Source organism: Siphateles boraxobius, unplaced genomic scaffold (assembly GCF_051911475.1).
Source record: "Siphateles boraxobius isolate OS27281-9 unplaced genomic scaffold, OSU_SipBor_1 12, whole genome shotgun sequence".
In the NCBI taxonomy this organism is placed as follows: domain Eukaryota; kingdom Metazoa; phylum Chordata; class Actinopteri; order Cypriniformes; family Leuciscidae; genus Siphateles; species Siphateles boraxobius.
The window spans coordinates 32,487,501-32,502,500 of NW_027508722.1; the positions used below are offsets into that span (position 1 = coordinate 32,487,501).

The window sequence follows — 15,000 nt, forward strand, 5'->3', positions numbered from 1 at the left end:
AGCGCAAGCTCCGCCTTCAATCTGGTACGTCCACCAATCAAAGCTTACATGAAGGTTTCACAAATGAGCTAATAATTAATGAAATTGGATGTAACACTAAAATAAAAAAGAATAATTTTTGGCCTGGATACATTATTTTAATCAAAATAAAACAATAAAAAAGATTTTATTTTATTTTATTTTGAAGAGTAATGCACACAAAACCAGGGTTATTATTACCTAAAACTATTAAACGTTTAATTATTTATTTATGATTTATTTATTTATACTTCATTTATATTAATCTCAGAGTAATGCACCTAAAATCAGGGTTGTTGTTTAAAACTAAATCTACTTTCATTCATTTCAATATATTATAATATAATATAATATAATAAATAATTACATTTTTGGCCTGTATACATTATTTGAATAAAAATAAAACATTAAAAAAGATTAGATATTTATGTTTGCTTGCATGTCATGTTTGCGCAAAAATGCTAATTTGTTATTAAATTATTAAAATATTTAATTAAAATGGTGAATATTTTACATTCCAAGTGAATTGACTGGGGAAAAGGTTTGGGAATCGCTGCTATACATCATCAAATGTTGTTGAAAATAGAATGATATTATAAAGTCTGTAGTCCGTGATGCTGATTGGTCTGTTTCCTGTAAGACGTCAGAGCACTCGCTCACTGCGCAGGGGACGAGGGCGCTTCAGGCGAGCGATGAGATTCTGGACGCCAGCGGAGCCCTGGAGAAACTCACTGAAGGTGAAACACACTCGTGCGTTTAGCTAACGAGATGAAGTAATGACTGTAGACGTGAACGAATGACTGAAGTGTAAAGCACACTGATGTATTGGTGTGTGTGTGTGTGTGTGTTCCAGGGCTGGTGTTTAACGTCACTGAAGTAACTAGCAGGTTGAGTCGAGTTAGAGCGAATGTTCAGAACTTCACTCATCTGCTCCCAGAAGCCCTCAGTGTCCTGAGAAACCTGCCGAACGGTAGGTCACACAGATCAGTACATGCATTCGCCTGTGTGTGTGTGTGTGTGCGTGTGTGTGTGTGTCTGTCTCACTGTAATCCCAGATGACAGAGTGTTTTCAGAACTTTTTAAAATATTGATTATGTGAACATTAAGGGAACGTTCCATTGTGTCTTTCTTCAAACAGGATGTGAATGTTGCTTTTGAATGTTCTCTGAACGTTCTGAAACAACTAGATACATTTAAAAAACATTCCATGAACGATATATAACGTTTTTGTGCTTATGTTTGGAGTGTAAGTGTGAGAGACAGTGTGAGAATATGAGTGAGTGTGTGTGAGAGAGAGAATGTGTGTGATTGATAGAATGAGTGTGTCTTTGTGTGAGGCAGGGGCGGAGCCAGTCGATGTTAACATTCGGGGCTTACATACAACACCCCCCCACACACACACACACACACAATCTTCTTCGTAAATTTTTATTGGCAGTTGAAGCTGAGTGATGTGCGATGCATGACGTCTGTCACCAAGCAATAGAGCTTTTGTTTCATTTTTTTTGCCGCTCCAGTCAGAAAGACTGAGAGGAAATGAAACAAAGTTGAAGTTATTTTAAAAAACCTAAAAGATTCGGGGCTTTTGACAAAATATTTGGGGCTTAAGCCCAATTCTCCACCCCCCACTCCGCCCCTGATGTGAGGGTTGGTGAGTATGTGTTTGTGTGTGAGTGTGAGTTCAATATGTGAAAATTACTTTTGAATGTTCTCTAAATGACCTGAAACAATTTGTAAGATTTAAAAAAAGTTCAATGAACGATGTATTAAAAAATGTTTTGAGAATGTTATTATAGACCAGATAACGTCGAACAAACGCTCTATTAACGATACTGGAAGAGCGTTTGTTCATAAGTTTGAGAACCTCCTCTGGTGTATGAGACGACTCTCTCTCTCAGGCAGCAGAGATGAGATCCTCGAAGCAAAGCAACAGGCAGAAGCGGTGAATGCGACTCTACAGGACGCGCTGGAGCGTTTGGAGGATTATCGTGTAAAGCTGGACGAGTCATTCTCTGCCGTCGAGTCAGTGAACACCAGCAGCAGGAGCAGCAACCAGCTTATCAGAGACTCAGAGGAGACCGGTGAGTGATCGAATTATCTATCTATCTATCTATCTATCTCTCTATCTATCTTTCTATTCTGTATATCTATCTATCTATTCTGTCTATCTATCTATTCTGTCTATCTATCTATCTGTCTATCTCTCTATCTATTCTGTCTATCTATCTATCTATTCTGTCTATTCTGTCTATCTATCTATCTATCTATCTCTCTATCTCTCTCTCTCTCTCTCTCTCTCTCTCTCTCTCTCTCTCTGTTCGTGTGTGTGTCCTGATCGTCTCTCGTCTCGCCCCTCAGCCAGCGCTGCCTCATCTCGACTGCACGATGCTCATCTGAAGGCGGAGCGGCTGTTCGAGCGGCTGAAGCCTCTGCAGACTCTGGGAGAAACCCTGAGCAGAAACCTGTCGGACATCAGAGAGCTGATCAATCAGGCCCGCAAACAGGCGGCTTCGGTGAGTCTCGCCTTGTGTGACCTCTCTCTCTCACACACACACACACACACACACACACACACACACACACACACACACACACACACACACACACACACACACATACTCCCATCACACTCACACTTACACACACACTCTCACTCCCATCACGCTCACACACACTCTCACTCCCATCACGCTCACACTCACACACACACTCTCACTCCCATCACGCTCACACACACTCTCACTCCCATTACGCTCATGCTCACACTCACACACACTCTCACTCCAATCAGGCTCACGCTCACACTCACACAGACTCTCACTCCCATCACACTCACACACACTCTCACTCCCATCACGCACACACTCACACACACTCTCACTCCCAGCAGGCTCACACTCACACACACTCTCACTCCCATCACACTCACACTCACACACACTCTCACTCCCATCACGCACACACTCACACACACTCTCACTCCCATCACACTCACACTCACACACACTCTCACTCCCATCACACTCACACTCACACACACTCTCACTCCCATCACGCACACACTCACACACACTCTCACTCCATCACGCTCACACACACTCTCACTCCCATCACGCTCACACTCACACACACTCTCACTCCCATCACGCACACACTCACACACACTCTCACTCCATCACGCTCACACACACTCTCACTCCCATCACACTCACACTCACACACACTCTCACTCCCATCACGCTCACACTCACACACTCTCACTCCCATCAAGCTCAACACTCACACACACTCTCACTCCCATCACGCTCACACACACTCTCACTCCCATCACGCTCACACACTCTCACTCCCATCACACTCACGCTCACACACACTCTCACACACTCACGCTCACTCTCACTCCCATCATGCTCACACTCACACAGACTCTCACTCCCACTCCCATCACGCTCACACTCACACACACTCTCACTCCCACTCCCATCACGCTAACGTTCACACACACTCTCACACCCATCACAATCACACTCACACACACCTCACTCCCATCACGCTCACACTCACACACACACACACACACACTCCCATCACGCTCACACTCACACACACTCTCACTCCCATCACGCTCACACTCTCTCACGCACTCACTCCCATCACGCTCAAACTCACGCACTCTCACTCCCATCACGCTCACGCTCACACACACTCTCACTCCCATCACGCTCACACACACACACACACTCACTCCCATCAAGCTCAACACTCACACACACTCTCACTCCCATCACGCTCACACTCACACACACTCTCACTCCCATCAAGCTCAACACTCACACACACTCTCACTCCCATCACGCTCACACACACTCTCACTCCCATCACGCTCACACACTCTCACTCCCATCACACTCACGCTCACACACACTCTCACACACTCACGCTCACTCTCACTCCCATCATGCTCACACTCACACAGACTCTCACTCCCACTCCCATCACGCTCACACTCACACACACTCTCACTCCCACTCCCATCACGCTAACGTTCACACACACTCTCACACCCATCACAATCACACTCACACACACCTCACTCCCATCACGCTCACACTCACACACACACACACACACACACACACACACACACTCCCATCACGCTCACACTCACACACACTCTCACTCCCATCACGCTCACACTCTCTCACGCACTCACTCCCATCACGCTCAAACTCACGCACTCTCACTCCCATCACGCTCACGCTCACACACACTCTCACTCCCATCACGCTCACACTCACACACACACACTCACTCCCATCAAGCTCAACACTCACACACACTCTCACTCCCATCACGCTCACACACACACACAACTCACTCCCACTCTCACTCCCATCACGCTCACACACACTCATCAGGCTCATGCTCACACTCACACAGACTCTCACTCCCATCACACTCCCATCACACACACACTCACACACACTATCACTCCATCACGCTCACGCTCACACACACTCTCACTCCAATCACGCTCACACTCACACACACTCTCACTCCCATCACGCTCACACACACACACTCTCACTCCCATCAAGCTCAACACTCACACATACTCTCACTCCCATCACGCTCACACTCACACACACTCTCACTCCCATCACGCTCACACACTCTCACTCTCACACACTCACGCTCACACACACTCTCACGCTCACACACTCACGCTCACTCTCACTCCCATCACGCTCACACTCACACAGCCACTCCCATCACGCTCACACTCACACAGACTCTCACTCCCACTCACATCACACTCACGCTCACACAGACTCTCACTTACACTCCCATCACGCTCACACTCACACAGACTCTCACTCCCACTCACATCACGCTCACACACACTCTCACTCCCATCACGCTCACACTCACACACACACTCTCACTACCACTCCCATCACGCTCAGGCTCACACACACTCTCACTCCCACTCCCATCACGCTCACGCTCACACACACTCTCACTCCCATCACGCTCACACTCACAAACTCTCTCACGCTCACTCCCATCACGCTCAAACTCACACACTCTCACTCCCATCACGCTCACGCTCACACACACTCTTACTCCCATCACGCTCACACACACACTCACTCCCATCAAGCTCAACACTCACACACACTCTCACTCCCATCACCCTCACACTTACACACTCTCACTCCCATCACACTCACGGTCACACACACTCTCACTCTCACACACTCACGCTCACACTCACTCTCACTCCCATCATGCTCACACTCACACACACTCTCACTCCCACTCCCATCATGCTCACACTCACACACACACACACACTCACACACACTCTCACTCCCATCACGCTCACCCTCACTCTCACTCCCATCACACTCACACACACTCTCACTCCCATCACGCTCACACACACTCTCACTCCCATCAAGCTCAACACTCAGACACATTCTCACTCCCATCACACTCACACTCATATACACTCACTCACACACACTCACAAACACACGTCACTCACGCTCTGATCTCTGCAGATTAAAGTGGCGGTCTCAGCCGAGCGGGAGTGTGTGAGAGCGTACAGACCTGAGGTGACGTCCAGCAACTTCAACACACTCACGCTGACCATGAAGACCTCAGACCCAGACAACCTGCTCTTCTACATGGGCGGCGGCGCCAGCGTACGTCACCCGCTACACTGCCATAGTTCTTATTATTATTCACATTTAGAATTTTAGTTTCAGCTTTAGTACATTTGCCTTTTTTTATATAACTATTTAGGTTTAATTAATTTTATTTACATCTTAATTTAGAGTAGTTTTTATTTATTTTTATTTCCAGTTAATAATTTTGTCATTCAACCTAAACTTTAGTATTCTTTATATACTATTTTAGTTTTTATAAATATTGTGAATTATCTTTTATTTTTATATTTTAATTTTAGTTATTTTGTTATTTGCTTTTGTCATTTTTTTATTTTTTATTTTTATTAATGTTTTAGTTTAAGCTTAAGTAAATGTGATATTTTTTATATTACTATTTAGGTTTTATTTATTTTAATTTCAGTTTAAGTTGTAAATTTGAAACTGTGGTTTTAGAATGTATTAATTTCCAGTTAATAATTTCTATGACTTCACTTATGTGAGCTAGTTGCCATGATAACATTTCTGATTTGAATCTAATATTTATTTTTGTGGATTATCTTGGTTTTATTTCAGTAACAAAAAAAGTTTTTTAATAGTTTTAGTTAATGATAATAACCCAGCTGGGAAACGGCCAAATATGACTTTTGATATATGTGTGTATTAATTACTTTTGCACGACATTTGCATGATTTCGTGTTACTTTAAGCGGCCCATCAAAGACAAAACATTTATTAATGGTTAACAACATTAATGTTTTCAGAGTTATTAATGCATGCAGTATGTTTGTATGAATATGTCAATGTTTAAAGTCTCATCAGTGTTTAAATCCCCATCAGGAGGATTTCATTGCTTTGGAAATGCGTAATGGGAAAGTGTCTTTCCTATGGGACACTGGCTCAGGACACACCAGACTGGAGTATCCCGGCGTTCAGATCAACAACGACAAGTGGCACCGGATCAATGCGACACGGTGTGTTTGTGTGTGTGTCTCAGCGCTGATCTCAGGTGTTTTAGCTCTTCCTTTGAGTGAGGAACGCTGACGTCCGTGTGTGTGTGTGTGTGTGTCTGTCTGTGTGTGTGTGTGTGTGTGTGTGTGTGTGTGTGTGTGTGTGTGTGTGTGTGTGTGTGTGTGTGTGTGTGTGTGTGTGTGTGTGTGTGTGTGTGTGTGCAGGTTCGGGAGACACGGGACCCTCAGTGTCCAGCAGACGGACTCGGATCCTCTTCCCGCAGTGAAGACCTCAGCGTCCGGTTCCTCCACCGTCATGGACATCAGCGGATCCACACGGGTGTTCGTCGGGGGACTCGGTGCTCAGGTCAAGGTGAGACGCTTCACACACACACACACACACACACACACACACACACACTCACACGGACGTCAGCGGATCCACACGGATGTTCGGCGGCGCTCTGGTAAAGGTGATCATCATCAGAGTCCAGATCAAAACCTATCATTTCAGACAGAGGCTTATCATTTTTAACACAATCACACACACATACACACACACACACACACACACACACACACACAGGCTTTTATGTGATTTATTGTCTGTTTCTGTACTGGTTTTATTGTTTAATGTCATTGCTTTTATGGATTTTGTAAGATGTCCTTGAGTGCCTGGCTTGGCTTGCTTAGTTGTGGACATTAATTTAACATTTAATTTACTATTCAACAATAATATTGATCTCCTGCATTGACACCATTATTCAAGAACTGAACTGAGCCGGACGACGACATCACGTTTTACTCCAGAACGGCTGTATATAAATGAACTAAATTAATAACTTTTTTAAAACAAAAATGAACCATCACTGAACTCACTTAAGCTGGACTGTGACGATATTTTCTTCTGGAAACAAATTTTATTGCATTATTTTCCTGTTATCTCTGTAAAGCTGCTTTGAAACACTCTGTATTGTAAAAAGCTCTATATAAATATATGTGGCTTGACCTGACACACACATTTATGATTTGTTTTGTAAACACTATAGGTAACCTCACTGAACATTAAAATAACACCTTTATGACCCCATTTAAATGTGTTGTGTGTTTCCCAGAAACCCCCAGTGGTGAGAACGACCCAGTTCAGAGGCTGTATGGGGGAAGCGTCGCTCAACGAGAACAACATCGGCTTGTGGAACTACGCGGAGAGACAGGGCGAGTGTGGCGGCTGCTTCATGAGGTGACACACACACACACACACACACACACACACACACACACACACACACTGACGCTCTTCACCAGCTGCTGATCTCTTAACTCGTTCCCTGTTTCAGTCCCCGCACTGAAGACACTTCGTTCCACTTCGACGGCAGCGGCTTCTCTGTGGTGCAGAAGTCTCTGCGCTCCATGTCCACCAGCGTCGTCATGTTCTTCCGATCTCTGTCTCCCAACGGCCTGATGCTGTATCTCGCCTCCAACGGCACGGTACGTAACCTTCCCGTCTCCGGTGCTGGGGAAAAACTTACTGAGAAAAGTGATGCGCTAAGGCCATTGCACACTGAGTCCGAAATTTTCGCACGTTAAAAAAAAAAATCGACCTCACGTTATGTCAATCACGCTTGCACACTGTCTACGAAACTTTCGTCCGTCATAAAAAAATCGGATCGGGTTCGATTTTCTGCGTTGTTCGCATCCGTAGCAAGCAGTTTGAATGGTGTTTTGACAATTCAGAGCCACCGAATCACGAATACGAAAGAACGCATACAAACATTTCGAACTCAGTGTGCAATGGCCTTAACGAACAAAAAAGTTATATTTTTGGGCAAATGTAAACACCCTTCCACACCAACAGTGAAATAATAATCCTCAGGCTGGAGGAGAGAGACCTGAAACCTTTCAGGAGAAACAAGTTTAACACTTACTCTACCAGTAAAAACAAAAAATATATATAGTCATTTTTGCTTATGGTTTACCTGAATCATCGAAGGTCAGAAAACAAGTACATTGGTCGATTAAAGTGAGATTAAATGCATAAAAATGTATGTTTTATTCAACATATTTAGTTATTGGAGGTTTGCATAGTATTCTGATTCTGCATTTCACAGATTTTATTCATTTTGAGGAATATTGAATCTTGTTTGTGTGCAAATGAGATGAGTAAATGCTCACATTTAGTCTAGAATTACAATAACCATCATGTTCACACACACACACACACACACACACACACACACACACACACACACACACACACACAATGCCTCTGCACTTATCTCAACATGAGGACAGGAGAGCTGTCAGTCAGTCAATAAATGGGAAAACAAAGTAACTTGTGTTACTTATTTAAAAAAGTAACTCACATATTTTGTCGTAAATTTTAAAAGTAATGCTTTCTTTACTAGTTACTAGAAAAAGTAATCTGATTACGTAACTCAAGTTACTTGTAATGAGTTACACACAACAGACAACACTGCCTGTCTTTCTCTTTAATCCTGAAGAGACTGCATTTCATCGACTGGCCACTAGAGACCTATATAGAGCTACTATATAGCTAATTTAGCTCTTCATGACGACTGTGAGGCGGGTGAATTTATTTATAACTCATTAGTTTATATTAAGCCTTAAAGTTCTGCATAATTAAGGGCGTGGCCACTTGAGTGACAGGTGGATTGCCGCTGATGTCACTACTAGCCGTTTGTCTGCTAGCGTTAGCGTCAGGTCACCTCAGCTAATCCGCTCGCTGCACATTTCCGTTTATCCCTCACTTTTTGCTTGTAGAGAGACTTTCTATCCGTGGAGCTGGTGGAAGGGAAGGTTCACCTGACCTTTGAACTGGGCTCAGGCGCACTCACCATGACCTCGAACAGAACATACAACACCGGATCCTGGTATAGAATCGCCCTGCAGAGGAACAAGCGCAAAGGTGCCGTTTTATTCTCCATTCCTGTCGATTAGTTGCTGAACCCTCATCTTTCACTCTAAAAATATTTTAGAATATTTTTTAAAAATTCAGTGTTCATCAGAGGGGTCCAAGACCCCAGGACTTTTGCCGCACTTGAACCATGAATACACACAAACAAAATGAATGGATTTGAGGAGTTTTGTGTTAAAAAAGTTACAAATCCTTCCCTCTCGGGTCAATTTGACCCCCTTAGGAATGAATGGAATGCAAGAATGCTTCAGTACACATAAAAATGCTCCAAAACATTATTTTATAATGTCTACATGTGTATCTGAATGCAGTGGAACAGCTCATATAGAGATATAAGGCCATCTAGACTCATGAAATATCATGTTATATTATTATTTTTCCACAAGAGGTCGGCAAAGACACACTATGTAAGATATTTAGAGCTGAATTAAAAGGGTTATGCATGAAATTGTGAGTTATTTGCAATTTAAGTTGAAAGAATGTGATGAATGTGCTTAAATTACTATTTATTTATTATTAATTGATCAAATCTAGTAATTTAAAGGTAAATAAAATAAAAAATCTCCAAAAAAATTGCATTAAAAAATAGAAAAAATATTATCAAAATGTAATGAAATAAGCTTTCTGGACAAAAAAAATAAATGTAGTATAATTTCCGGGCTTGGTGAGGGAAGGGGGGTTAACGAGATACCGTCGGCTCCGTCCGCAGGGCATTTATTGGTGATGGCCGCTGATAACCCGTCCGAGAGAGAGGTCATGGAGGCGGAGTCACCGGGGTCGGCCTCTGACCTCAACCGCTCTGACCTCGACCCCATTTACATCGGTGGATTACCAGCCTCTCGACCAATCAGGTGAGACCAGCCTCTCAAGACATCGCCGGAGATGCAGCATTTGTTTAAATGTTTCAAATAATTCCTTTCTTGTCTTTGAATGCGACTCTTTTCTGAATCTGCGCAGGAGGCAGGTTGTCGCGCGCTCTTTTGTCGGGTGTATGAAGAACGTGGAAATCGCTCGTACAAACTTCGACCTGCTCAGAGAGGCGTACGGAGTGAAGAAAGGCTGCGTCCTCAAGGTACAGTTATTATAGTCAAATAAAACTATTAAAAACATTTTTATTAATTTTTTCAAGTTGTGAAAAAAATACATTTTATTTTATTACAGCTAGTTGCCAAAGCAACATTTTTATTTAACTAAAATAACAAAAAAACTAATTAAAATAAATTATAAAAATATATAGACATTTAGGGCCCCATAATAAAACGGGGGGGGGGGGACGTATTTCATAGAGCTCTAAACATGCATTTTTTTTTTACTTTTAATACATTTGTTGTTGTAAAATTGTATGTTTCATGATTTCAATTAATTAGACATACAAAATTAAATTTAAAACAGAAAATACTAAAATATATATGATATATTGAATAATTTTGAAAGTCAATAAAAGTTGCATTTTCAGTTTAATTTGGGGAAACCACTTGAAACATTTGTTGTGTTGAACTATTTTAATGACTTTTGTTTGATTTGTTCATTGCAAACTGCTGAACGTCTGTCAATTTTGCCAGTGAACCTGATTTGCAATGGGGGTTGAATAATTTTGATTGCAACTGTATATTTACATTTTAGTCATTTAGTTCATTATTTATTAGTATTATTTAGTTATTAGTATTTATTTGGTTTTGGAGATTTTTAAAGTTATGTTTGCGTGTGTTTCCAGCCCATCCGCAGCGTGTCTGTGTTCGGCAGTGGTTTTCTGGAGATGCCCGGTGTTCTCCTGGGTTCCCACACGGAGATCATGAGCAGCTTCTCCAGCACACGCGATCACGGGATCATCCTGGCGGGATTTAGCCGAAGCGCGGGGCGCTCGCGCCGACAGACGCCACAGGTTAGGACTCGACCCTCAGTGCGCCTGTAAACCTGTCCGGTCGTGACTAGGGTCGGGGATCGGTTGAATTTAAACGATTTCGATTCTGCTTATTGATTTCAAATCTCATCGATTCCCAATTTCGATTCCAAAATAAAAATATTAGCAAACGCAACAAATAGATGCAACTGAACAAAGATACGATTGACATAAATTTTAAGATTTTCAGGTATTCAGGTACAGAAACTGTAATCAAATGTACAATAACACTGCACTTTATAAATAAAATATACATTACAAATATAGTTACAATAGTTATTCAGTGAAGAATGAGTGAATTTTCTCTGTCTTCTGTTGTTTGATTAGTGTTATTATAGAGCAGGAATATTAGGCTACTGTCACTTTAAGAGCTGCACAGGTTCGATATACTGATACACACGAACACAGCTCGCAAGTCGTCTCGCGCTTGAATGGTTTAAAGTCGTATTGAAATACACACAAAGGAATCGATGAGAGGAATCGAAATTTTATTTTATAACAAGTATCTGATTCCTGACCTCAAGTATTCGATTCCCAACCCTAATCGTGCGTGTGTTTGATCTGTCGGTCTGCTCTCAGCCGTTCCTGCTCGTGATGCTCGCGTCCGGATTGGTGGAGGTCCATGTGGGCGTGGCAGAGGGCGGAGCCGTGCACAAAGCCGTCGTCCAATCACAGAACGGCTCCTTCAGTGACGGACAGGAGCATTCGCTTGTTCTGCAGAGGAACAAAAGGTGTGTACAGCGGTGTTACCAGTGACGGCATGCTTGAGCTTTGGTTTCTCCATCTCCATGTCTCTCCATATCTCTCCACCTCCAGGTCGATCTCAGTGCTGGTGGACGAGCAGAACCCGGTGGTTCTGAAGCTGGGCTCGTCTGCAGAGAAAGCTCTGGCTCTGGGCCGGCTCTTCTTCGGTGGTGTTCCTCCAGGAGAACGAGCTGTTGCTCCGGGATCCTCCGACTCCTTCTACGGCTGCATCAGGAACACAGCAGTGGACGGCACGTGAGTGACACACACACACACACACACACACACACACACACACACTCACTCATACACACACACGCACACACTCACACACACACACACTCTCTCACACACACACACACACACACACACACACACACACACACTCACACACACACACACACACACCCTCACTCATACACACGCACACATTAACACACACACACTCTCTCACACACACACACACACACACACACACACACACACACACACACACACACACACCCTTACTCATACACACACACACACATATATATAAATACACACACATGTATATATTTAAAAATATTTGAATGTATATATATTTTTACATCATTTATATTATATATCAATATTTTATATATGAATAACACATTTTTCTTAAATATATACACGCATGTGTGTGTATTTGTATATACAAAATAATTATACAGAGTACACACACATATATTATGTAAACACAATCTTTTATTTTGGATGGGATTAATCGTTGCACAGCCCTAATATTTATATATATATATAAATATATGAAAATATCATTCAATTCAATTCAAATTTATTTGTATAGCGCTTTTCACAATACACATTGTCTCAAAGCAGCTTTACAGAAAGTGCATTTCGGAAATGTACATAGAAAAATACAGTTAGTTAATCATGTATTAATTTATGGCATAACATATCGCCGGCTTTGAGTCGTCTCTTCACCGGCGTCGAGTAGTCTCTTCACAGGCGTGGAGTCGTCTCTTCACAGGCGTGGAGTCGTCTCTTCACAGGCGTCGAGTCGTCTCTTCACAGGCGTCGAGTCGTCTCTTCACAGGCGTCGAGTCGTCTCTTCACAGGCGTCGAGTCGTCTCTTCACAGGCGTCGAGTCGTCTCTTCACAGGCGTCGAGTCGTCTCTTCACAGGCGTCGAGTCGTCTCTTCACAGGCGTCGAGTCGTCTCTTCACAGGCGTCGAGTCGTCTCTTCACAGGCGTCGAGTCGTCTCTTCACCGGCGTCGAGTCGTCTCTTCACAGGCGTCGAGTCGTCTCTTCACAGGCGTCGAGTCGTCTCTTCACCGGCGTCGAGTCGTCTCTTCACAGGCGTCGAGTCGTCTCTTCACCGGCGTCGAGTCGTCTCTTCACAGGCGTCGAGTCGTCTCTTCACAGGCGTCGAGTCGTCTCTTCACCGGCGTCGAGTCGTCTCTTCACAGGCGTCGAGTCGTCTCTTCACAGGCGTGGAGTCGTCTCTTCACCGGCGTCGAGTCGTCTCTTCACAGGCGTCGAGTCGTCTCTTCACCGGCGTCGAGTCGTCTCTTCACAGGCGTCGAGTCGTCTCTTCACCGGCGTCGAGTCGTCTCTTCACAGGCGTGGAGTCGTCTCTTCACAGGCGTCGAGTCGTCTCTTCACAGGCGTCGAGTCACGTCTCTTCACAGGCGTCTAGTCGTCTCTTCACAGGCGTCGAGTCGTCTCTTCACAGGCGTCGAGTCGTCTCTTCACAGGCGTCGAGTCGTCTCTTCACAGGCGTCGAGTCGTCTCTTCACAGGCGTCGAGTCGTCCCTTCACAGGCGTGGAGTCATCTCTTCACAGGCGTCGAGTCGTCTCTTCACAGGCGTCGAGTCGTCTCTTCACAGGCGTCGAGTCGTCTCTTCACAGGCGTCGAGTCGTGTCTTCACAGGCGTCGAGTCGTGTCTTCACAGGCGTCGAGTCGTCTCTTCAACGGCGTCGAGTCGTCTCTTCACCGGCGTCGAGTCGTCTCTTCACCGGCGTCGAGTCGTCTCTTCACAGGCGTGGAGTCGTCTCTTCACAGGCGTCGAGTCGTCTCTTCACAGGCGTCGAGTCGTCTCTTCACAGGCGTCGAGTCGTCTCTTCACAGGCGTCGAGTCGTCTCTTCACAGGCGTCTAGTCGTCTCTTCACAGGCGTCGAGTCGTCTCTTCACAGGCGTCGAGTCGTCTTTTCACAGGCGTCGAGTCGTCTTTTCACAGGCGTCGAGTCGTCTCTTCACAGGCGTTTAGTCATCTCATCGCAGGTGTCGGGTCGTCTCTTCACCGGCGTCGAGTCGTCTCTTCACAGGCGTCGAGTCGTCTCTTCACAGGCGTCGAGTCGTCTCTTCACAGGCGTCGAGTCGTCTCTTCACAGGCGTCGAGTCGTCTCTTCACAGGCGTTGGGGCATCTGAAGTCTCCGTGAGAGGCTGGATACAAACTGGAGCTGACGAACGCTATTTACCTCGGGACTAGCGTACTAGCGTCCCGAGATAACAGCAGAAAGGCAGATGGGAAATAATTAGCATAGCTGATGTTCATAATGTTAATGCATTCAAACTGATTCAGCAGTAGTATTAAAGGTTAAGCATTAAGTGAATGCTTGGTTAAAGAGATGCGTCTTTAATCTAGTTTTAAACTGGGACAGCGAGTCTGAGTCTCGAACAATATCAGGAAGGCTATTCCAGAGTTTAGGAGCTAAATGTGAGAACGCCCTTCCTCCTTTAGTGGACTTAGATATCCTAGGAATGACCAGAAGCCTCGAATTTAGTGATCTTAAAGAA

The 15,000-nt window shown here is 44.3% G+C and overlaps 1 protein-coding gene across 1 annotated transcript in view; it reads left to right on the forward strand.

Annotated features, from left to right (window-relative positions):
- Positions 1–15,000, forward strand: part of lama1 (laminin, alpha 1) — a 63,651-nt gene that overhangs the window by 32,938 nt on the left and 15,713 nt on the right. The window contains exons 29-44 of the mRNA XM_077219365.1: positions 1–24; positions 659–755; positions 872–988; positions 1,917–2,099; positions 2,377–2,531; positions 5,586–5,729; positions 6,530–6,663; positions 6,865–7,012; positions 7,755–7,879; positions 7,977–8,127; positions 9,421–9,565; positions 10,284–10,425; positions 10,532–10,646; positions 11,289–11,456; positions 12,054–12,205; positions 12,291–12,473. The exon at positions 1–24 is cut by the window's left edge and continues 115 nt beyond it. Of these exons, the coding sequence (XP_077075480.1) occupies positions 1–24; positions 659–755; positions 872–988; positions 1,917–2,099; positions 2,377–2,531; positions 5,586–5,729; positions 6,530–6,663; positions 6,865–7,012; positions 7,755–7,879; positions 7,977–8,127; positions 9,421–9,565; positions 10,284–10,425; positions 10,532–10,646; positions 11,289–11,456; positions 12,054–12,205; positions 12,291–12,473 (2,183 nt within the window). The remainder of the gene's footprint in view (positions 25–658; positions 756–871; positions 989–1,916; positions 2,100–2,376; positions 2,532–5,585; positions 5,730–6,529; positions 6,664–6,864; positions 7,013–7,754; positions 7,880–7,976; positions 8,128–9,420; positions 9,566–10,283; positions 10,426–10,531; positions 10,647–11,288; positions 11,457–12,053; positions 12,206–12,290; positions 12,474–15,000) is intronic.